The 22,925-nt window shown below is 39.1% G+C and overlaps 1 protein-coding gene across 1 annotated transcript in view; it reads right to left on the bottom strand.

Moving 5' to 3' along the window:
- Positions 1-22,925, bottom strand: part of APBB2 (amyloid beta precursor protein binding family B member 2) — a 97,390-nt gene that overhangs the window by 15,986 nt on the left and 58,479 nt on the right. Inside the window, exons 8-9 of the mRNA XM_019472295.1 lie at positions 8,558-8,704; positions 3,964-4,091 (exon numbers count right to left, since the gene is read on the bottom strand). Of these exons, the coding sequence (XP_019327840.1) occupies positions 3,964-4,091; positions 8,558-8,704 (275 nt within the window). The remainder of the gene's footprint in view (positions 1-3,963; positions 4,092-8,557; positions 8,705-22,925) is intronic.

The following is a 22,925-nucleotide window of genomic DNA, read 5'->3' as shown; positions in this document are numbered from 1 at the left end:
TGATCTTGAAATCAAACTATTTAAGTATGAGGACTTTTCTTATTAACAAACAATAGTAAATGAATCATCATGGCTCTGGTTTCAGTACAGCAGGAGAGGAAGACTTTACAAACAGAGTACAGTGGCTTTTACTGTTAAAAAACCCACACAACATCACCTAAGAAACAGTCTCTGCCAAAAGGACGGACAGATACAGTATGTTTATTTTCCTTTAATGCCCACACATATGTATCAAACATAGGCGCTCGGAGTCTACACATATCTGTACACATATATGCATACATAACCACCAACTACTCTTGTGGGAACCTGCTTTTGTTCACGATTTTACCAAGGCACTCTGGCCTTTTTTAAGGTCAAACATATTTTACTGACTGATTAACTGAAAACAAAGGATGCTACCTTTCAAAACATGGAATCGCCACACAGCCTAAGTCAACAAAACAATGAAGCCTCTGCTTATCCAGAACTGTTTTAAATAAAGTAACTCTAGAGGTCAAGATAGTAGTGTAACGTACGGAGAGAGTGATTACAGCCTCCTGGAAGACATTTCTGCCTGAGGTGAGTTAGCAGACACATCCTCAGATTAAACTTTCATCAGCAGATCTCTATTTCATCAATCTTTCATTACGGCATAGCTTAGAAAATCATCTGGTCAGGCATCACTAGAAAACCTTTTCATCTTCCAAAGCAAAATCTACCCAAATAAATTACTACAAGCAAAATACAGTTAAAAAGGAGGGCCTGCAGATTGTTATGGGGTTCAAATACCTCAAAAGAGAGGAAAACATACATTTCTACAATATTTTAAAATTTAAACACTGCCTTTCACAATAAATCCAATATATTTTATTATACAGGCTCTTGGACCAGAAGATGTAACTAATTAATAACATTCATGTGCAACAACTTCTGGAAGAGCTTCATGCCAGAAACTGGGATTTCGTCACCTTCCTGAGCAGTTAATCCACCAAAGCAGCAATGAGTTCCCCTCACTTTTCTCTGATGATGGCAAACTCGTAATCAGGGAAAGCTGCTTTTGCAATCAATGAATGGCTCTGGTGTTTCTCACCTCAGGACCGATAGGTAATTTAACCAGGATAAGCCCAAGGACTGCATGCTAATGTATACATGAAGAGAGATACACTGCAATTTCTAGCTCAACAATATGGTTTTCTCAGCTCAGGTTCTCTTGTCACCAAATGCTTTTTTCTTGTGTTTTGGTGCTTCTTCAGCAAACTCTACATCGTTTATGGTACCCTTCAAAGCACGCTTCCCATACTGAACCTCTCTACGCTCAAAACACATTGTACATCCGACTACTCAGTCATAAGTGTGTTCTTTCTGCTTATCTTTTGGATCTTCTGCCTGCTATTTAACATCACATGCAGTCTGACTTTACTTACAAATAATGGCTACATTGTTTTACCTACAATCTTATTTTTTAAAATGGGTCAATAAACAAACTAAATTTCAAAAAAATGGGCTCCAGTCCTGAAAGCCATACTGGACACAAGATTTCTGTAGAAGCATCTATCAAAATTCTTAGGAAGGTCTAATAGGAAAGCTCTGAAATCAAACTTCTTATGATGAAAAAACCAGATTCCACTAAAAGGGGCTAAGAACATTATTGTGCCAGCAAATGAAATATTAAGGCTGTTTTTGATTGATTGATTTTGATTGATAAATTATTTCTTGCTGCTGTTTACAGCAACCAATCAAGAAAATTCATGTTCTCTAGAAACAAGAAATGTTCAGTTTCAACACAGAACGGCCAGTTCCCTCTTCTGATAGGAGAAACATGAGAAGATTAGTTTAGTTGCTCTACTAGGTTCTCTGTATTGTCAATGACAGAAATAAAATCTCTTTTCAGGCAAAGAGTAGAGGAAGCTTCTACTTTTTATGACCAAGAGGGAGATCACTGGGTTTGTTTTGTTTTTAAACTTTGACATGTACTTCACCCACATACTCCATAACGACAATATTTTTCTTAATAGAGACATGAATTTCTGCAGAAGTCTCAAGAGAACTGGAATTCATCTTTGGTCCCCAGATACGGCACAAAACTGGGCAGGAATGGAATCAGAGATGCTATTTCCTGTGCCTGGTACATAGTTTTTGGTAAATGTTGTGGGATACCATGGCAGGTCAGAACAGACAGAATGACCTGTGCACACACAACCTTTCCCACCAACTCCTGTCCTACTGATGTGGCTTATATTCATCTAGGAGAGTTTGCTATTGCCTCGCATCCCTGGATATGTTTCACCAAAAGCTTATGACAGTCGTGGTGCCACATGATCGCAAAACGCACATTTCTCTTAAACGTCCCCTTTCAATGTCCACGTTTCTATGATCAGTTCTGTCTTCATGAAAAGTATGTATCCAGTTTGGAGAACTGTGACTCATTATCTTATTTTATAAACAACATAATGGAATGATTTTATTTTCCAAAGAAATGTAGATATTTGAAAGAAGAACTGTAAATGCTTCAAAAAAAAATTAATGAAAAGCAAAGCTGGCTTCCTTTACTCTGTAAAGCTGCATCACATTTAGGTGCCCCTTAAGATGCTCTATTTATTTCCTGACCAAAGCAAGCTACTACAAAATCTGACTTGAAGGGAAATGTGCAATGCACTCATTTTCTGAGGCAAACAAAGCACTGTAATTGTTTGTTCATAAGATGTTAAAACCTCTTTACTTCCCACCATTTCAAACTGGATTTGCCCCTTTTAGATCTCTCAAAAATCTGCACCAATGGAAGTGAAAAACATAAAAAACCAAAAAACCAAAAACCAACCATCAGTCATTTATAGAAGTAAAAAATTTAGAAAGATGGAATTGGCTCACAGAAACACTTATCTTTCCTTTTGGTAATTCAGCCAAAGATAATCAGAAACTTCGGGGGGGATTAAAGAAATTTCACAAAATCTTTTACTGGGAAAGATTTTTCAGGTCCAAAATGACATTTCCTGTCAAAAGTCAGAGACAAAAACACCCCACTCCTACTTCTGCAAATATCTCAATAATCAAACATGGACACAAAAAGCAGCAGGTCGCTAGCATGATTCAACCCTTACTACCCATTTGTCAGGATGGGTACTGCCCGAAGATCCTGGAATTGCTCAACGTGAATGGAAACGTTTTTGATAGATCAAAATGCTTAACAGGACAGAGAGACAGCTTGCTGTCCCACTCTAAATGTCACCTTCACTATCCTGTTCCCACAGCAATGTTACATGACAAAGAAGGGTGCTACCAAAAGACCAGTCAGGAAGGAAAGCTAAGGAAAGACTGCCTTCAGGGCAGGAAGGCCTTTAGCACACACTTGCGGTTGCTCCCTACGGCAAGGAAGAATTTCAGCTCGCAGGCAGTCAGGTTTCAGGGACAAACCTTAGTTTTCTGGAACACCCTTAGGAATGTTCTTGCATCAAGATCTTTACGTAGTAGTAATGGCTTAAACCTGTTACTTTTCCCTCAGTCCAACGTTTTCCTCCATCAAATCAAATATCTCAAGAAAGTGGAAACACATGCGTATAGTCAGACTGTAAGTAGTGCATTTAACTTGGACCAGCAGGAAGACACGCTTTCACACAGCCGGGAGAAACACACTACAGGACGTATTTGAAAACATGGTTTTATATAAAAAAGTATTATATATATCTGAAACAAAATAATGTTGCATGTGCAGTTTTATGCACCTGGCTGAATTCATCTGAAAGGTTTGCTCAATACAGGTTTAGCAAAACAGCATATAAGTGATAAACTATGAAAACCAGGGATTTTAAAAAGTAACACCAGCAAGAAAAAGAAGAATTTACCCATCCTCTCAAAGCCCCTGGGACACAATTACTCAATCAAATGAATAGGTTTGATACCTAACTTGCTCCGGGTGTATGTGTACTCTGTATCAGCAGACAGAAATAGCACCAAGTCAGAGGGATAAGGAGAGCGAAGACTCACCGGCCGTTGTCACGACCCACTCCCCAGACTCTGATGCTCACAATGGGCTGCGAATGAAGAACTGTGCGGTCCATGGGGTCAATCAGGTTCAGCATGTCATTTTCCAGTATAAGGTACATGTCTTTGCCCTGCAACTCCAGACAAAGTACAGTTACACAGTACATCTCCCTCTCAAACTGACTGTGATCAAGGTGTTATGCCTATGCTGTTTAGACTTGCATCCTTTTAATTTACTCAAAGTTTCGGTTTGTTCCAAGAGCAATTGAAAACAAGTTCATTTACTTCTGGTGTGAAAAAGATCTAAGATAGTATCTTGCTACTACTGTATTTTTAAACTATCCCAATCACAAAAAGCTTTGATGTCTTTTAAGCGCAACTGTTTGACTCATCAACCTCAAGCTACTGAGTTATTCAACAAATTATGTGTTTATCCTTTCTCCAGTAAATTCGTCCAAATATATCAGAAGTCAAGAACTATCTTAATAGTAAAAGCTTACATCAAAACCTCTTAAAGCAGAGTTTCTTCCTTCAAACACTGTGCTTCATTTCCATAAACTTTAACCAATGGGTCATGGGAACAGACAGCAATTTGTATATGTCAAAGAATTTATAGGATACTCTTTGAAGAAAGATTAATTAAAGGGGAAAACTTAGCATTAAGACATGAATGTGAATTCTGCTGGTGACTGCAGAATCCTGGAGCCCAGATTTCTCCCTAATTCTTCTGGCATGTAAGAACAAGGAGAATGCTTTTTCCCCTTAAAGGAAACAAATCTAGAGACAATTTTCCTTTTGATGCTAATTCACAAATGCTAGTCTTCCTCCTATGGCTAGCATTTGCAAAAGGTCTGCTGCCTCTTCTATCACATCTCATAGCTCTCTTCTCAGAGGCTGTACACCTACTCTGCAGACCACGAGATCCCACAGAAATGATCCTGGACCTATTACCGAGAGGTAAGACAAGCTCCTGCTGATAAGAAGGTGGGAGCTATCAGCTAAATATAGAGTAATTTGTTTCCTCTCTATTGTGCCAGAATCTATAAATGAACAGAAAGAATGGAAAGGGTCTGACTTCCTACTGACAAATGTTTCAAAAATGACCTTTTACTTCACCTCAGTGACACAGAAACCCTCTTCCCGCTTGGTTACAGAGGCTCAAGTCTTAATGACGTCTAATTTTGTGTCTGTGTAAGACACATTCATGTCATCCTGAGAGGGCCTGCTTCCAGGGTTTCCAGGCTAGGCAGCAAGGGGCAGGCACTGCCAACCACCTCTGCCACCCCCAGATCTCCTAACAGGGATTGAAAGGGGAGCTGTGACACAGAGCTGGCAGCGCAAGCGCTGAGAGGGGTGCGGGGGAGGAAGGGGACACAGGCTGGTATATACGATGCCAACACAAGAACATTTTGCCTGGTGGAAAAAGTACAGCTGTGGCTGAGATGCAAGGCTGGATATATAGGCTGCTCCTAGAGAAGCAGAAACAGATGTAGCTGTGATAACCATAGATGTAAATGGGGTGAATCAGCAGCACTGAACTGCTTGTGGCATGCAGAAAAAGAAACATGGGAAGTAAAACACAGAAGCCAGGATGGCACCAGGCAGACCAGGATGATGAAGGAAACCAAACAGAAAACAGAGTCATCACAAAGAAAAAGGGTGAGAAATTTTCTTGGAGGTCAGAAGCAGTAAACAGATTGTGTGAAGAATGTTACTGAGTGTCACAAAGATTGCTTTTTGGACCCATTTTCTATTTGTATATTTGTTCCAGAAGGAAATTATTACAAGAAGGTAAAATCCGTTCATCATGCAAAATATACTGGGATTAGGGTAATAAACTGAATTCAAATTAGCTGGAAAAGATCGGAGAATGGGCAGATAAGCAACATAAGTCAAGGAAAATTATCCTTGCAATGCTCAAGGGATAGCTTGGCCGCAGCTAGAAGCAATATATTTTGCTAAGTTTTGTTGCCTTACTATACAAAAGCTATTTTAGAGACGAAAACACTGCAGAGGGCAAGAAGAAATAATTTAGACAGACTGGGAGCTTGAACATAGGCCTCAATGTCTCAGACTGCTGAAGAGCTGCAGAGACCTGATGGTCCAAGATGAAGAAGGCTCTCACGGGAAGAGCCACACAGGGAAAGGGAATGGAGGAGAGAGAGACTCAATCCGAGCAGCCTTTCAGGGAAGTGTTATATACTGTGGTATATAGGTCAATGGCAACAATGAATCTTTTTCAGGTAAATGATTTTGTAACGTACAGGAATATAATGCATGGCAAAGTAGCAACACAAACAGATGAGTTGCGTTTTTCTTCTTAGATTTTACAGAACCGTGGTAGTTCGAAATTTACAGGGTATTTCTTTTGGAGGGGAGCGGAAGGCATGAAATCCCACATTAAAGCCAGTAACAAAGCTTCTGTAGGGTCAGGATTTTACCCAGGGTGTGGGTTTTTTTGTGTTTTGCTTTGTGTTTTTAAATCATGAAAACTTGGGGATAGTCCTAGTCCCAATTTCACTTTCATTACATTATAGCTAAAATAAATCTTTAGGCAATCTTAAAACCCCCATCTGCAGTCATCAGTTCTAGCTTCGTAATAGATTTCTGCTGTATGTGCTCCATCCGATATGTCAGTGACGGGCACACTTTCTTCAGCTTCCGCTCTAAAATGTGCTCTTTCCAATCACTCTTGAAGCATTACATTGCCAGCAGAAAAATGTGGTTGTAATGATTTCTTTTAAAATCAAGACAACAATTTACTTCAGGGGCCATGTATTCAAGCACAGTGTCTCTCGTTTTGTCAGGCTGATTTTTTTTATTTTTTTTATGAATAGCATTTTTATTTAAAACTTCCATTCAAGAGGACCAAAACTTTTCACCACTTTGGCTTGGAAACCTGCAAGGATTTCCAACAAAGAACAACGGGACTGACAGAGAGAAATATGGAAAAATGTGACTATTAACTCAAACCAGTCAACATTAACTCTTAAATCAGAATAAAGCACACGATTCCAAAGTAAATGATATATTTCAAGTTGATCAAAGTTCTGTCATCTGAAAAATGGATGGGATTACACACATGTAAAGAGAGTGGGGTTTTTTCCCTCCCCAGGTCAGCAGAAAGTCCATGACTGACACATCTCTAATTGCTTGTCTAGCTATATTAACTAAATAAAACTGTTCCCAGAAGTAGGAAAAAGGGAGACCAATGTTATCTTGTTCACATATACGTACAATATACATTTCTTACATAGAAAAACCCTTCTGAAATTACTTTAAACAGATAGGGCACTCTAAATGTGTCCCTTGAAACCTCACTCCCATTTTTAAACAGGCACTTTCTCCCAGTTGCTCCTCTGAAGTGTCTCTGCATTGTTGTGGTCATAGTCAGGGCACTGGACTCAAGCTTTAGACTGCAACAATAACTTGTGAGACTGAAGGATATTTTTCCTAAAATTTTTACTGAAATCGACAAGTCTTTCTTTTAATTCCTCTTCTGTTTGGCAGTGCTCTTTCCCTTAGATCACACAAGTGAAAGTTACAACATTCGCTCTTACATCACTTTTGCATTCAGACCTTGTGTAGTAAATCCACGTTAGTGTAACCCTCCTGAAAACAAGTCAGGAGAGATGTAGGGAGCAAGATTTGGCTGAAGTTTAAGTTGTTCCATGAACAATCAAATAACGAAGATGTTTTTCTATGGGTTCGTCTCCTAAGTCCTCTGTATGTCCCACCATTATAACCCCACCTTTTCCTTTCTTCTTGTTTCACTTACTGATCCCTCCACACCTTCCACTCCTTCATCTGTCCCCAGCACACCTCTTTTCCAAACCACAATACCTCTGGCTTCCTTCATGTTTCCCCCTGAGCTCCCACAGCGTTATCCTGTCTTTGCTGCCAATTCAGAAAGAAGCACAGAGCTTGCATAGTTCAGTTGATGAAGGTGTACTGACCCATCAGCAAACCACGAAAGAGAAGATCTGGGCTCTCTGTTTTTCCTTCAGTGTGTGGGAATCTGGCATCCTTCAAAACTGGATGACACTGGTTAACAGTTTCAAGAGTTATTGGAGAGGAACCAACAGACAGACTGATGACATAAAATTAATTTCTTTCTGAAACACTGATAAAATAATCATCTTAAAATAAGCCATCTGTCCGTCAGTCTCAATCTTCTTATACATTTCAGAAGCATGGGTCACACCAGTCTAGGTTTCCTTAAAGCCCTTTTGTCACTGGGAAACCTGTGAAAATGCTGTTCCAAAGCACCACTCTCAAACCTCTGGTCAGGAGAAAGACTTCCACTGATTTCAACAGTTTGGTTTGTGTGTCCCAACACTGTTATTGCACAGGTGCGTACTAGCACAGATGTAAACATGAAGGTGAAATCTTTGTGGCATCTGCTGTCCTGAGCAGTTTGGAACAAAAACATCAACACTTTCCTTGAACCCTTTTATATTTTTTGGCAGTGCCAGCTAGGATGGGGAAATCCCAAACACAGAGCATGGACTTATTTGCTTACAGAGTTGTTCTTTCAAGATGTTTTATGACACAAGAGGGATGTTCCAAGAGGAGGAGGAGTTCACTCCATTCTTACCTCTCCCCAGATGCCAACAGTGTCTCTGATGTCGTTTTTACAGTAAGAGAGTTGTCTGATGCAATTGTTGACCGCAACACTGCTTTTTCCAGGAGCCAGATCTTCTTCTGCCATTTCTACCCAGCCCAGAGATCGCACAGCAAAGCACTAAAAAGAAACCAGAAAATACCTGAACATGCATCTGAGCACGCAACACACTGCTGTATCCAGCTATGGAAATCTTGTCATGCAACAGAAACTAGTCAGTCAAGGTTAAAGATCCCCAGCTAGGAGAACAAAATCAAGGCCTTGTAGATGAGCTTATGCTCAAAGATAAATAAATTAAAATATAATTTGAGAATGGCAAAGTGAAAACTTTCAAAGGAACAAAGAATACATGACTTGCCAGGAAAGGTAGCTATGGAGGTAACAGTAATGCTTTACAATAAAATACTTTTGCTAATATAAAGGAGGAAACAGGGGAGCAGTGAATAGTAGGACACACAAACACAGAGAAATAAAGGAAAAAGCACAACTACAGATACAGTAGAACTGAAATTTTAGCTAGTATAGATAGCTCTAGAGAGCTCTAATTGAAAAGAAAGAAAACACTATTGGATTACGTCTGTTGTGAGGTTCACACTCACGGTATATCTCACTGCCTGGCTTTTAAAAGAAAATTAATTTTTTTTGTGGATTACAGAAATAATTTCTACAGTAAATTCAACTAAGGTAGCAAACAATAACAAATTCAATGCACTAACAAAAAGATAAGCTATCATTAAGAGGAAAGCAGGCTTTTTTCTAGACGAAATTAAAAATGACCATTAAAATAAAACAATCTAATTATACGTTTCTTTAGCAGAAGGTTGTTTAGCCAACCAGAGCACTCAGTTGGCAGTACAAGCCAAGGCGACATTACTTTGCACATATGGTGCTTTTTGCAAACAAAACAAAATGGGACAAATTGAATGGCACCATCTCTACCCTACATCTACTAGAGTAGGGAATAAAAAACTTTAATTCTGAAAAAACACTGCACATTTGCTCTCAGGCTTTACCATGGGTGAAATACAGACCTCACACTAAGTCAATGGGAGTTTGTCTATAAGACCAAGATTTCGTCCGGAGAACATTATGGGTATATCTCATTCTCAAATGGCAATGCAACGCCAGTGATGGATGCACAGCAGACTCACTGGTGTACCTCCTTAATAGGCACACCGAACATTTATGATATGGTCCCTAAAGGTTCAGCAATAATAGTTCCTTAATGACCCCATACCAAATTCCTGTTGTCTTCTCGGCATTTAATATGGCAACAGATACCACCACTGAACACTGCCAAATCAAATGCCATCCCATCTCTGAGCTCCTGTTTCCCTGCATAATATGAAGAAACACCTGGCTTGAGTCAGTGATTACATAGCGCACCAGCACTGACATGAAGTTGCACTCACTTTTACACCAAATCCTTTTTGCTAACCATGATGCCTCCTACAGAGGTGCAAGATTCAGCAGGCACAAGTTCCAAAAGTAGAAGTGAGACAATTTACAATTAATAACTGAAAATCTGCCATCATACAACTCCTCTGTTCTCTCATCCTGAGCCTCCCCTTACCAAGACGGATCAAGTATTGACGTCAATTAGTACTCAATCTTTGGTACCCTGCCTGCTTCAGTGTTATCCATATGTTTCTTCTGAAATGTTATGCTGTCCTGAAATGCTATGTTGTTCTGGTGAACTGACTTGCAATTGTTTCAGTCAATCCAGTTCTCCATTAGGTACTCAGCGCAATTTTGACCTTGCAAAGACCAACACTCATTGTCCAGCGCTGCCGCCTTGTGCCACAGAGCTTTCTTTGCTGTCAGCAGCATCCTGCGGGTCTCCGGAAGGCAGGCAATGATCCTGGGAGCTGCTCGAAGGAAGCCGGCACCAGTGGCCACTGGGAGCCGCGCTGCCTCCAACGAGACACCGGCACACAGCCCAGGAGCAACAACAGCAGGTCTGTGCTGGACTTACCAATTAATCTCCTCTTCTTGAGATGCAGTAAATAAATCAGCTTCAGAGTTCAAAAGCAGACACTGAATATTCATTTGCCACCTTCTAAAAACTGCTGTGAAGTCAGTGAGTAGATCAAACTCACACACCATCACTGGTGTGTCATTTGGGATCCACTGTCCTCAAAAAAAGACCCCAAAACACCAAGGTATTTTAAATATGCATAATATGTCAACTTTGGCAAACTAAGGGAGGAATAAAATTCACCAGTGGGTAAAAAGATTAATGAGTTTCTCCTTCCTTCCCTTTAAAACTTCTCTCCTCCTTCAGCCTTCTTTCAGCTAGCACAACACACTCCTCCAGCCTACTTCGCCACGCAGAAAACCCAGCCTAAGAGCCTGCCTCCTGTACCTCTGGTACCTACTCCAACGAGTCACTAATGATGCATCTCATCTAAGGTATCAGACAACAAATACACTCTGCAAATTGTGTGAAACCCTTCAGTGAGTGTGGGTAAAAAAATCAAAGCCTCCCATGCCTCCAGATTTTTTGTGGCTGTATTTTATTATTATTATTATTATTATTATTATTATTATTATTATTGCTCAGCTAGCACAACACACTCCTCCAGCCTACTTCGCCACGCAGAAAACCCAGCCTAAGAGCCTGCCTCCTGTACCTCTGGTACCTACTCCAACGAGTCACTAATGATGCATCTCATCTAAGGTATCAGACAACAAATACACTCTGCAAATTGTGTGAAACCCTTCAGTGAGTGTGGGTAAAAAAATCAAAGCCTCCCATGCCTCCAGATTTTTTGTGGCTGTATTTTATTATTATTATTATTATTATTATTGCTTTGCAAACAAGGAAACCAATATGCAAATTCTCCTATGCTGCTGCTTCCTGACCCAGCTCCGCTGGAAACCCACAAAAGTGCTGGCTTTCAGATTTTAAAGGGAGATGAAGGAGAAGGTGAAAGAGGAAACAAAGGAGGGGTCACCACTCAGGGGTGCTCTTCACTTCAGGGCTACACGAGATACTAAAATATCCATTTTTTAGCAATTAAGGTCATCTAATCTCAAGATTGCAGAATTGTTTTTGGCACATCAGATGCTCATGAATCTTCCTGAAAGTGCTGCGATGTCCATTGGGGTATTAAATATTTATCTCTGCGAGCTTTTAAAATACAGATTTTTACTGTGCCAGAGGAAAGGGGTTTTTTTTATGAGTATTTCAATATTAAATTGAGTAACAGAATACTAGGAAAGAGAAACATTTTCTAAATCATCTTAAGAGAGGTGAAGAACTAAGTATATACACTAAGCATACTGCTTCCTCATTATTCTTCATATCTCAACCACAGCTGCAATGTGTTAGCTGCTTTCCGAACACAAAGATAAATATAGTCCTTGCACTGAACAGAGTATACCTTAAGAAGGCAAAAAACTGGTGAAAGACAATCAGTTCAAGTTGACAGCAGGTAAATCTCTTATTAGTAAAGACGGTTAACTGTTTTGGTATTTCTTCCCTGGTCATTTTTATACCATGTTCAAAATTCTCCAGTGGTGGCATCCACTGTATTTCTTTTTCTTCCCAGCCCACTGTCATGACAATAGAGCGAGCTGAATGGGACATTCTTCTTGTCCATCCCATGTATTCCCTTCCATGTGAAGGGCTTGTCTTCCCTCCCCACTTCCAGTCCCTCTCCGTGCATCCAAGCCAGGTAGACATGAGAAACCCAGTTGGCTTCTGGCACCTGGCAAGTTTCTGTTTGTGTGTATTACAAGAAGCCCTTACCATAACTCAAATAAAATGCTTCAGAATAGCTTCATCAAAACAAACAGATTTCCCAAAGACTCACTACAAACAAAAAAAACTCTCAATAAAACCCAGAAAGACTCAACACCCCACCCACAAAGCAACACAATGCCTATGTACCTGAGGACGCACATACAAGAAACATTCTTTTGCTCAAAATACACTTTAAGACCAAAAATCTTCTACTTCTTGGTTGGCTCTAAGTGAATACACATGCTGGCGTGACTCAGAAGTGATGGCAGACCTTCATGCAGATTTCAGCATAAGAAAATATGAGGACTCAGAATAACATGTGATACATACCACGGTTCATTTATCATCAGTATAATAGTTAACAGAAGTATATACACACACACACCCTGGGGGCGGGGGGAGGCGGTGGCAGTAGAAGTGTGTGCACGCATGCCTGCATCCCACCCTCTCTGTGTATTGCCAGCAATTGTAGAACTCTCTTAGAAAGGATCAATTTCATGCTTTATTGTTGGTGGGTGTCCCCGCCCCCCTTAATTATTTGACTCAGAGGTACGCTTTAAAACAAACGACAAAACCCAGCAGAAACAAACCACCTAGTCTCTCCAATCAGGTATGACCTAATTCTTAAACCAGGGCTAGCTGAGCTAGCCACAACAGCAGAATTGCTTAGTTACGTAGCACAGTAATCCAGCATCGTGGTTCCCCAGCTCCCACCAACGGTACTTACTAGCCAAGAGACAAAGTGCTTCCTTTGACCTGGAAGAGCTTTGCTAATGCACCCTCTTTTCTCCTGGAACTAGTTATCTAGAGTCAAAACAAGCCAAGCTGAAAACCACTGAGTGCAGCTCTCCTTGACTAAGAGTCTATGAGCTCAGTAAAACAGACATTCTTGGTAATGACAGTTGGTTAAGGACCTCTACTCGAGGCTCACATATAATTACTGGCAAATCATAATTTCAAAGTAATCCAGATGCCAACTTGTGGCTTACAGTAGTCTACCTCATTTCTTTTCTCCCTTGGACAGTAAACAGATAACCCTTGTACCATGTTATACATTATTAGTATTAACTTACAAAATAAAATCTTAGAGGTTTTTGTGCCTGATCAGACCCTCTGCTTTATCTTGAAATCAAAACTCTAAAGAGGATGATTTAAATAACCATATCTGAATAAAGATAAGTGAAACACAATTTTCCTACCAGCTTGGATCTACTGTTCCCAGACTCCTTCCAAGAGATGACAAAGAAAACCAGGTTTGAAGAAAACCAAAAAAAGATGATAAATAGAGCAGGACGAGAGACAGATTTAGGAATTGTATACTGCGTTTGGATCACTTGGATATCGCTGTTTGGGATGGAAAGGATCAAAGATACTACCACGAACACTGTGTGTCTGAGATAGGTGAATGAAAGAAATGTTTAAACCACAGTATGTCAACAACCTTGTAATTTCATCTCAACTGGAGACTTCACATTTCCTGCTAGGCTACACAGGACATTGTGCAAAGAAAATACACAGGGAAAAAAAGGCCACAGGGGAAAAAAAAGGCCACCTTATCACACACTGCCCCGTGAAAAGACAGGTGAACAGAAATGAAAACACAGGGAGCACTGCTCAGTTTTACAGTTCTGGGGAACATATGTTTGTATGGCTGCAAATCCAATTAATGTTTCAGGGTTAATGATCTGTAGCCAAAGAACCAAACTCATAAATGCTGTAATCCAAACTCTAAAAGGCTGTAAAGCTCCCTCGCAGTGCAGTTCTGATCTAAAACATCGCCCAAAGCTGAGGAGCTTTAGGTTTGAAGGAATGAATGAATCGTGGTTCACACTTCTGCTCTTTGGCATTGCAAACCCTTCACCACAGGGTAGGGTTCTGCTCTGCGGCAGCTCTTCCAAGAGGAACTCCAGAAGGAGCTTTGACAGGAATGCAGAACCATGACAAGACTCTGCACGCAAGCAAATGCCACACTCCAGCTGTTGCCTCATGTAGTGCTAAGCATGTACCTTAAAAAAAAAAAAAATTCAAGAAAACCAAAGCAGACACAATCCCCTACTAGACAGAGAACAAGAGATCAATTACACAAGACTGATGACAGAGTAGTATTGGAAACTGGATGGATCATAAGGGCATGGGTAGAAAGATCCCATTACAGGGAAAAATTGGATTAGAACATCAGTTTGAGCACAACAAACTAATGAACATTACAAATAGACGGACTGATTGTTTTTCAGATCACACAGCTGTTGGTAGCCACTACAAACATCTACATTAGAGTATGTTTGCCTTGATGATTTAAACCTGTGCTACTAATTTCTTCTCTACTTCTGAGCCTAAAGGACTTGGATATCCCTTTGTTTCCCTCTATGTTTTTCCTTTTTAAAGGTTATATCTGTCTGCAGACATACGTAAATCATTACAGTATTTAATAAGGCCTTTTATCACGGACCACTGAGCAGGCTTGTGCCTGAGACACAGCATGTAGGTCACATAATTAACCATTTCTTATGCAGCCAACAGAGTCTTGGAAATTCCACTTACATTTTATTTAATAGTTTAAAAATAAAACAAACTATCATACCATTTTATGCTTTGGAAGATCAAGTATCTTAAAATATAGCCACCCTATTCTGAGAAAGAAATATGTTCCAGTATATTTGCCAGCTATACAAGAAAGCTTAACTTACATTTTATTTAATAGTTTAAAAATAAAACAAACTATCATACCATTTTATGCTTTGGAAGATCAAGTATCTTAAAATATAGCCACCCTATTCTGAGAAAGAAATATGTTCCAGTATATTTGCCAGCTATACATGAAGAAAGCTTACATTGATTCCAGATGAAAATATTGGAGATGATCAAAGCTAAACTGAGTAACAAAAGAATAAAGAGATCTTATTCAATTAATGAACAAGCAAACACTTTCATTTAATTGATGCGAATAGACTGCAATGCATCCATTTGCTCAGAGAAATACTGACAGTTGTCACATAAAAATTCTTAATTACAAAAAACTCAAAATGCAGAATCAAAAGCATACTACTAAGATTTTTCAATATTTCCAGCTCTCTGTTGCAGTTCATGTTGTATTATTTGAATTGCTGAAAATGTGCATGCCATACAAAAATAACAACACAGATATTCAGGTCACAACAGAATTCAGAAATCCACTAATAATTGCTACTTCAAGCAGATGATTGTAAACTAAACTTCTGCGGAATAAAATATGAGGGCTTTACAAACACTGTAAAATAACCTTTATAAAAAAATTACTTCTCTAGAGCAGGTCAATATTGAACCTTCTGCTTTCACAGTCCCTTACTCATTCTCCAAGACACTACATTCTCATTTTTTCCAGACTCGCAGACTCCAACACGTAGGATGACAAAAGTCCCTCTCTTGTTTTGAGTTTAATACTTCTGTCTCAGTGGTTCCTGCTGGCTCACAGCCAGAGGTCAAATCTGCTCTATCAAGGCAAGAAAATGTTGCAGGACCGTTGTGCTGGTTCAAGAATTTTTGAATCCAAATTTCTTATTCATTACTATATTTCTGAATCAAGTAAAAAATCTAGTCAGTTGAGCACAAATGGCATGGACACTATTATTCTCTACTAATACCCTTTTGCTATATGTAGTTCTGAAGAAATTAAAATCACCTTATTTTTTCCTCCAGTCTTCTCAGTAAAGAATAGGCTTTGATTTTAAATGCTTTGCAGATACCTTGACTTCACATCCTAAAGGGATGGGTTTATGGACTTTACTTTGAGCTATTAAGGGTGGTTTAGGTTTCATTTTAATACAGTGAAATAAAAAACATGCTTCCTCAGTGAAGAAAAGGCAGTCATATTTTTCACCAGAAACTAATAAAGGATGATTGTTGCAATGATGCTCAAATTAGGGTCTATCTTGCAGAATAACTGAACTGTTAGGATAGCTCAAGCAGGTTTCATTATTCTGCAACACACAAAAATGACCCCAACAAATACACAAACGCTTTGTCAGTAAAGACAAGCCCTGCAGGAGTTTACAGGGCATGAAAGAATGTGTGCATTCATTTCTTAAAAACTAATGCTCTGCACTTTTTATCTTTAACCTTAAATGTTGCATTTTTCTGACGAGGGCTCTTCTGCAGGCTGATAGACGTAAGTCATTCTAATGCAGCCAGCAGCACTTTATTCAGTACTGTGGTGCATAAATTCAAAGGTAAAATGCATGACATCCAACTTAAAAAAAACAACAACAAATCAACAACAACAACAAAAAAAACTTGTGTGGTGCATAAATTCAAAGGTAAAATGCATGACATCCAACTTAAAAAAAACAACAACAAATAAACAACAACAACAAAAAAAAACCCTTTAGGTGAACTCTCAACCTTAGTGAATCAATGGAGAAAAACGTTTTGCCTTCACTAGAGTCAGGATTTCATGTGTCTTTAGAAGCAACATTGTTAAGAGTAATTTGTTTTCTGCAGAAATTATGTTTACAACAGGATCCAAAGTCAATGAAGTTAAATCACTTTTGATTGATTCCCACTCTTTGAAAACGACTCAAATGAACATGAATCCCGAGTCCAGCAAGCTTGAGCCGTGGTGGGCCTCCCACATTTGAGGACCCACTTACTGTCACGCTGCCTCCCTGCAGCACCCTGAAGCGATCATCCTCAAGCATACGGAATAATGCATACCCGCATAGGAGCAACACGGCATTATGATGTACTGCATATCTCATGTTTTTAAGTCCCTTACGAGATAAATATTACCTCCCACTCCCTTTTCATTTTGATGAAATGCAGGAAATTCTGGCAAGGAAGACCTCTGGTTTTTTAAAGTGAAATTTAGAGCTAGAACTAATACCATAATAAATATACATGCTGGCTAAAGCTATCTAAATATTGCTCTGTCATTCAACACAATGTTTCATTTTAATTGATTTTTAAATTAACTTCCTCCATAAATGTACCTTTCAGGTCCACAATGGACATAACCCATAGAGCAACACGGCATTATGATGTACTGCATATCTCATGTTTTTAAGTCCCTTACGAGATAAATATTACCTCCCACTCCCTTTTCATTTTGATGAAATGCAGGAAATTCTGGCAAGGAAGACCTCTGGTTTTTTAAAGTGAAATTTAGAGCTAGAACTAATACCATAATAAATATACATGCTGGCTAAAGCTATCTAAATATTGCTCTGTCATTCAACACAATGTTTCATTTTAATTGATTTTTAAATTAACTTCCTCCATAAATGTACCTTTCAGGTCCACAATGGACAAATAACCCACAGTTGTACCACGCTGTTTTCAAACTGTATATATACAACATATAACATAACTCGTACATAAATATATATTTTTTTTTAATGTATATATATACACACACAAATACACATTCTGCACTTTTTTCATTAAAAATCTATGCAATGGAATGGTAAACTTTGTGACATTGCAGACTAGAGCAGGCTATTTCCCTGAGCCGCCCTAAACTGGCACGCTAATGTAAATAATTGAAGAGAAATACAAAAATTTCATCTGATGAGTTCATTTTATAGCAGCAAGATGATGAACAGACATTCAAGAGGCAGTTCACAATCAACAGGCCATTCTAAAGCTGGAGCTGACAGAGGCTATATATTGTTTTAGAGGTGAAAAGGTTGGTCTCCAGTGGGGAGTATGAAGGGCTGCAAGCTGTGATTACCTCTGCAGTGTATTAGCAAAGATGCTGGCAAGCTGATGGGGAAGTCTGCTCAGCAGAGGCTGAGCCAAACTGGGAGCTCCCTGTGCACCAAATCCATCGGTCTGCAGAATGGCAACTGGAGCTTTTTGCCTGTGGGACATGAGTATGCAGTTTCTGTCCTCTCCTGAGGGCTCCTTCATCAATCATACACAAAGTACTGCGGGCCCAGAAAGAGTTTACTGTGCTGCACCACAAAACAGTGAATAAACTGTGATTAAAAGCAATTAAAAATAAGAAACATTAAAATATTAGGAAGTGCAGATTCTTCCAAGAAAATTAAAAAAAAAAAAATCTCTTACAGCAGCAGCTAGGTTTTTCTCATGTTCTGCACAACAGCCATGGTTTGTTAAATGGTTGTGTACAGCAAGATGCTGTACACGGACCCTGGCCAAGAAAAACTGCACCATGCTTCTCCATGAGAAATGGTACTGAAGATGACACTGGCACTTCGACCTAGTGAAGCAATAGAAAACTCTTCTTAAACAGCCACCACTGGAAGAAACATCATCATTAAAGAAAACCCCAAACCCAGGTATATTCATGTTTTCTCAAACATGGCCAGCACTTCCTGGTAGAGTAACTACAATTTTAACAGCACTGTTTCACTTTGGAAATGGTTTCCCGTTACGTGGAGGCCACGGCAGCGCATTCGGTGCCCCACAGTTGCAATTTCAGGGGCAGGGCATGCCAGCTCCAGCACCGCCTCGCCCAGCTGGCAGCCAGGGAAGCTACCTCCCCACGGGGAGAGCTGTCACTGGCATGCACCTAAACTGCCCAGGCGACCTGGCACTCACAAGGTAGTAACTGCTTCAAGGGAAAAGTGTGACCCACACAGCTCCCATCTGCATAATTTATCCTCCTGTAATGTAATTGCTATCTATGTTCTTACTACTCCAACAACAATTCCAGGTCAACAGACCTGCGGCAGACAAAGCTGTTGTCAATACTGGAACTTAACGGGCCAAGAACATATTTTGATTTGAAACAAAAGTGTTTTATATTTTATATTCTCTTTTCCCAATCCTGTAGAAATCTGGCAGCCCAATGCAAACCTTTTGTACAGTGTATCTTAATAAAGCAAATACTGATAATGCTCGCGAATTCAAGACATAATTAATGCATTACAAACCTGGAAATTAATGGTAAATTTTAAAGCAGTTTCCATTCTCTTTCACATGAGGAATAGCTTTGTGATATATTTTTCTAATGAAGGCTACAAATAAAATCTTTCCCTCTATATCTCTCCTGCTGTTCAGTCACCCATGTCCTGATTCTGCATGAAAGGTTTGCATCTAATTAGATCCCAGAGATACATGGGATTTCTAAGAGTGAAAGACATATAACATTTTGCAGGATCTAATTATAAATCTTGAAGTGCCCAAGAAATTAAACTACATTATCCCAGATATTTATATTACACATATATTATAATAATTAAACATAATGTAACTCTGTATGCCATTAAAAAAGTAAATCGCTTAGATTTGGGAAAACACTACATCTTCCTGTGCCCTGGACTAATCTTCATATTTGATTAAACAAGGCTCCATTTAGGGACAAGGTGGAAGCAAATATCCTCTAGATGGAAATCTGTATTATGATGTACCTCACATCATGACATTATCACTTATAACATCACCTAATGACACAACAGATGTCAATAGTAATAAGTATCAACCATGGAGAGAGACTGAATGAGCAAACACACTCTCCAAAAGTTCTAATGTACAAAATGAAAAAGACGTTATTTAACAAAAAAAACGTTGAGGAGATGTATTTTAGTGCTTTAGTCTGCTATTTTCTAAAACTGCTTTCGAAGCAGAATGTTTTCGAGCACCTGCATCATTTACCTGCAGCATCTCCATAGCTGGGAGGGTGCCTTAATGCTGCTAATGGCAGACAGCCAGATTCAGAACGAACCAACCAGTTTAGAAACTTGCCATCCCCACCACTCACCATTGCTACCGAGAAGCTGCAAGGATGGAAAGATGGATGAACTTTTGCTATACTACAGTGATTGTCAAGACTGACCTCTTTCTGATTCACTGGATGTTTCAAACAGAAGATCTGTGTTTTGACTCATAGTTTTGAAAGCTACTAAAATGACTACCCGGATGGTGAGAGGGGGAAGAAACTAAGGGCACCTTTTTGTGTTTGAAAGAAACAAGGAAAAAACCCTAACCCCAAACTCCACTACAATGTTTATTTTGGTTTTAGGTTGGGTTTTTGTTTAGTTGGTTTTTTTAAGTTCTTATTCCCAGATTATCATTCTTCCCTCTGAAAACCTAACATAAGCCAACACCAAAAGGAAACAATTTTTGTAAAACTAAACTCTTATTCTATAGTTCTTCTGATTTAAAATACTTCAGAACATCATTTAATGAAAATCCATGAGCACTAAGCATAATCTGCTTTCCTGCATTTTGTGAAAGCTTTCTTGCATTTCCACACCATCTCATCAATGCAAAAATCAGTATTTCCAAAGACACACTTAGTTTTCTATGGGAGTAGCTTAGTGTTAAAAGAACTATGTACACACTGTTTAGGGTAATCCCAAAAAATACAAAATTCTGCTGTTCACAAGAAACTTTCAGCTACTGGCAAGAAGATTCTTTGAAAAAATAAAACAAAACAACCAACTCCTCCCTCCTGACCAAGGTGCTATTCAAATTGTTGAGATGAAGACCAGAACTTTTCTTCTGCTCATTCTTATAAACTTATCCACACTGGTTATAATTATGGCTTAGGTTGCAACTAAAATGATTACCTACTCAGGAGTTAAAGTAAATGAAATTATGTGTCAAGAACTTTCAAATAGAGAATATAGACATTTTAAAGCTACCCTACAAGACCTTGGAAAAACTCCACCCAAGGTTACAAATCTGATGGCCCACGGTTAAAAATAAAAGGCAGAAAACACAGAGCTGCTACAACAGTCAGGGAAACAGGGACTCATAAGAAGATGGCAACCCTCCTAGACTTATTATGAATAATTAAAAGCACTTGGCTTGTTTACTTAAATAAAACTAAGCTGAAGAAGAGACATAATTGCCTGCTATAAATGCACTAGAAGATGGCTAAACATAGAATAAGAGGATAAAAAATGGCCTCGAAAAGTTTAGGTTAAAAGGTTTTTGACCATCAAAGGAAGGTAATACTTGAATCGGTTTGTCAGTAAGACTAGTCAAGGCAAAAAAAAACCAAAACAAAAACGTTTAAGAAGAAACTTGAAATTAATACATGGGATTATATATTGTGGTTCCCTATAAGTGTAAAGGAATGGGTTCAAGATTTCTTCTAGTCCTCTACCCTAGGTCCTATACAGGTCCTATCCTAGGGAATGAAAACCAAGGATTGTTTTTGAAAGAAACAAATTCCTATTGTGAAAAACAAGCAGAAGTACCATTTTGGAAGAAAAACTGTTGAAGACACCTAATTTTTCTTTTAGATTTAATCTTTTTTTGTAAGAAGACTTAAGATGGAATAAGATCTTCAGATTTAATTAATTGAATTGAATCCATTAATTGAAATTAATTGAACTGAGGCTTTTTGTAGTGTTTCATGTGCTCATTGAGAAGATTATACGCAGCACAAGGTGGACTGTGAAACTGCCGGAAAATGTGGAATACTTCCTGTTTGCACCAATAATTTTAGAAGCTACTCTGACTGTGAGAGAGAATTATGGATTTCAGCGTGAAAAGATAACCCTTAGAATTACTAGACATGGCAAAAACTCCTCCTCTCTGGTTACGTCTTCACTTGCATCAGAAATGAGACTCATCTCCATCACCAAGAAGACACGCTGATTATTTACTAATGGTCCTGTGTCTAGCCAGGATATTTGCTTCTGGAGAAGACCTGAAACAAGCAAATGTAGGATGTCCCCAAAACACACATACCTGCCTCCATAGCAAGAAAAGCAGCAGAGAGATGGATATTAACTCTTTGGGGGGCACATAGTATTTTGTAAAATTATTTCCATAGTGCTGTTTACAGGCCACTTTCATGACAGCCACAAGTGGTCTGACAAGTCAGCTTGCCAGAAACATCCCTCACATCACTCCAAAAAGCCCAACTGGTTAATCCCCAATGCCCAGGTAATCCATAGTTCATCACCAACTCATTTCCCATGTCTCCAACTGTGTTTTCATTCACCTACAGGTAAGTCATTAAATTTAAATACCTGGTAAAAACATCTCCTACCTCTATCCCTCTTGGAAATAGTGTCCTTCTCTTCCTTTCTTTGAAGATCCTGAGCATTTACTGGTTTCTAAAGTAGAAAACAGACCTTTGGAGCAACTGCCTAGTACTTCCACAGGTGTAAATACATTCTTCCCATTCTTAGACATTGATATATAGCTGAAACTACTCTAAAACGGCAAGGCTGGAAAGTGAAGCTCCCCTGAACAGGCTAATGCGGACAGGGAATTCGAAAATCCATGCTTAACACAGAAAGACGAAATTAAGCCTTAGCAGAAAACCACATTTAAAAGGAAAGAATAAAAGCGAGCCCAAATGTCAGGCCAAACAGGCCAATTTTGAAAAGATTTTGGAGAAACTGAGTCACACGAGCTTTCCATTTTTCATCCCATTCCTAGGGACAGAGACAGGTTTCCCCAGGAGGTCCAGTTCCTTTGCACGAATGCAAGGAAAAAATTTAGCATCTTTCTATACTTTTACACACGGCCATCATATTTTACAACAATGTAAAAAGAGACAGCCCAGAATTGTCCTGGTTTCGGCAGGGATAGAGTTAATTTCCTTCCTAGTAGCTGGTACAGTGCTGTGTTTTGGATTTAGGATGAGAACAATGTTGATAAGGCACCGATGTTTTAGTTGTTGCTAGGTAG

This window comes from Aptenodytes forsteri, unplaced genomic scaffold, assembly GCF_000699145.1.
Source record: "Aptenodytes forsteri isolate BGI_AS27 unplaced genomic scaffold, ASM69914v1 Scaffold35, whole genome shotgun sequence".
In the NCBI taxonomy this organism is placed as follows: domain Eukaryota; kingdom Metazoa; phylum Chordata; class Aves; order Sphenisciformes; family Spheniscidae; genus Aptenodytes; species Aptenodytes forsteri.
The sequence above is the reverse complement of the archived record's forward strand: the minus strand, read 5'-3'. Positions and strand labels throughout refer to the sequence as shown.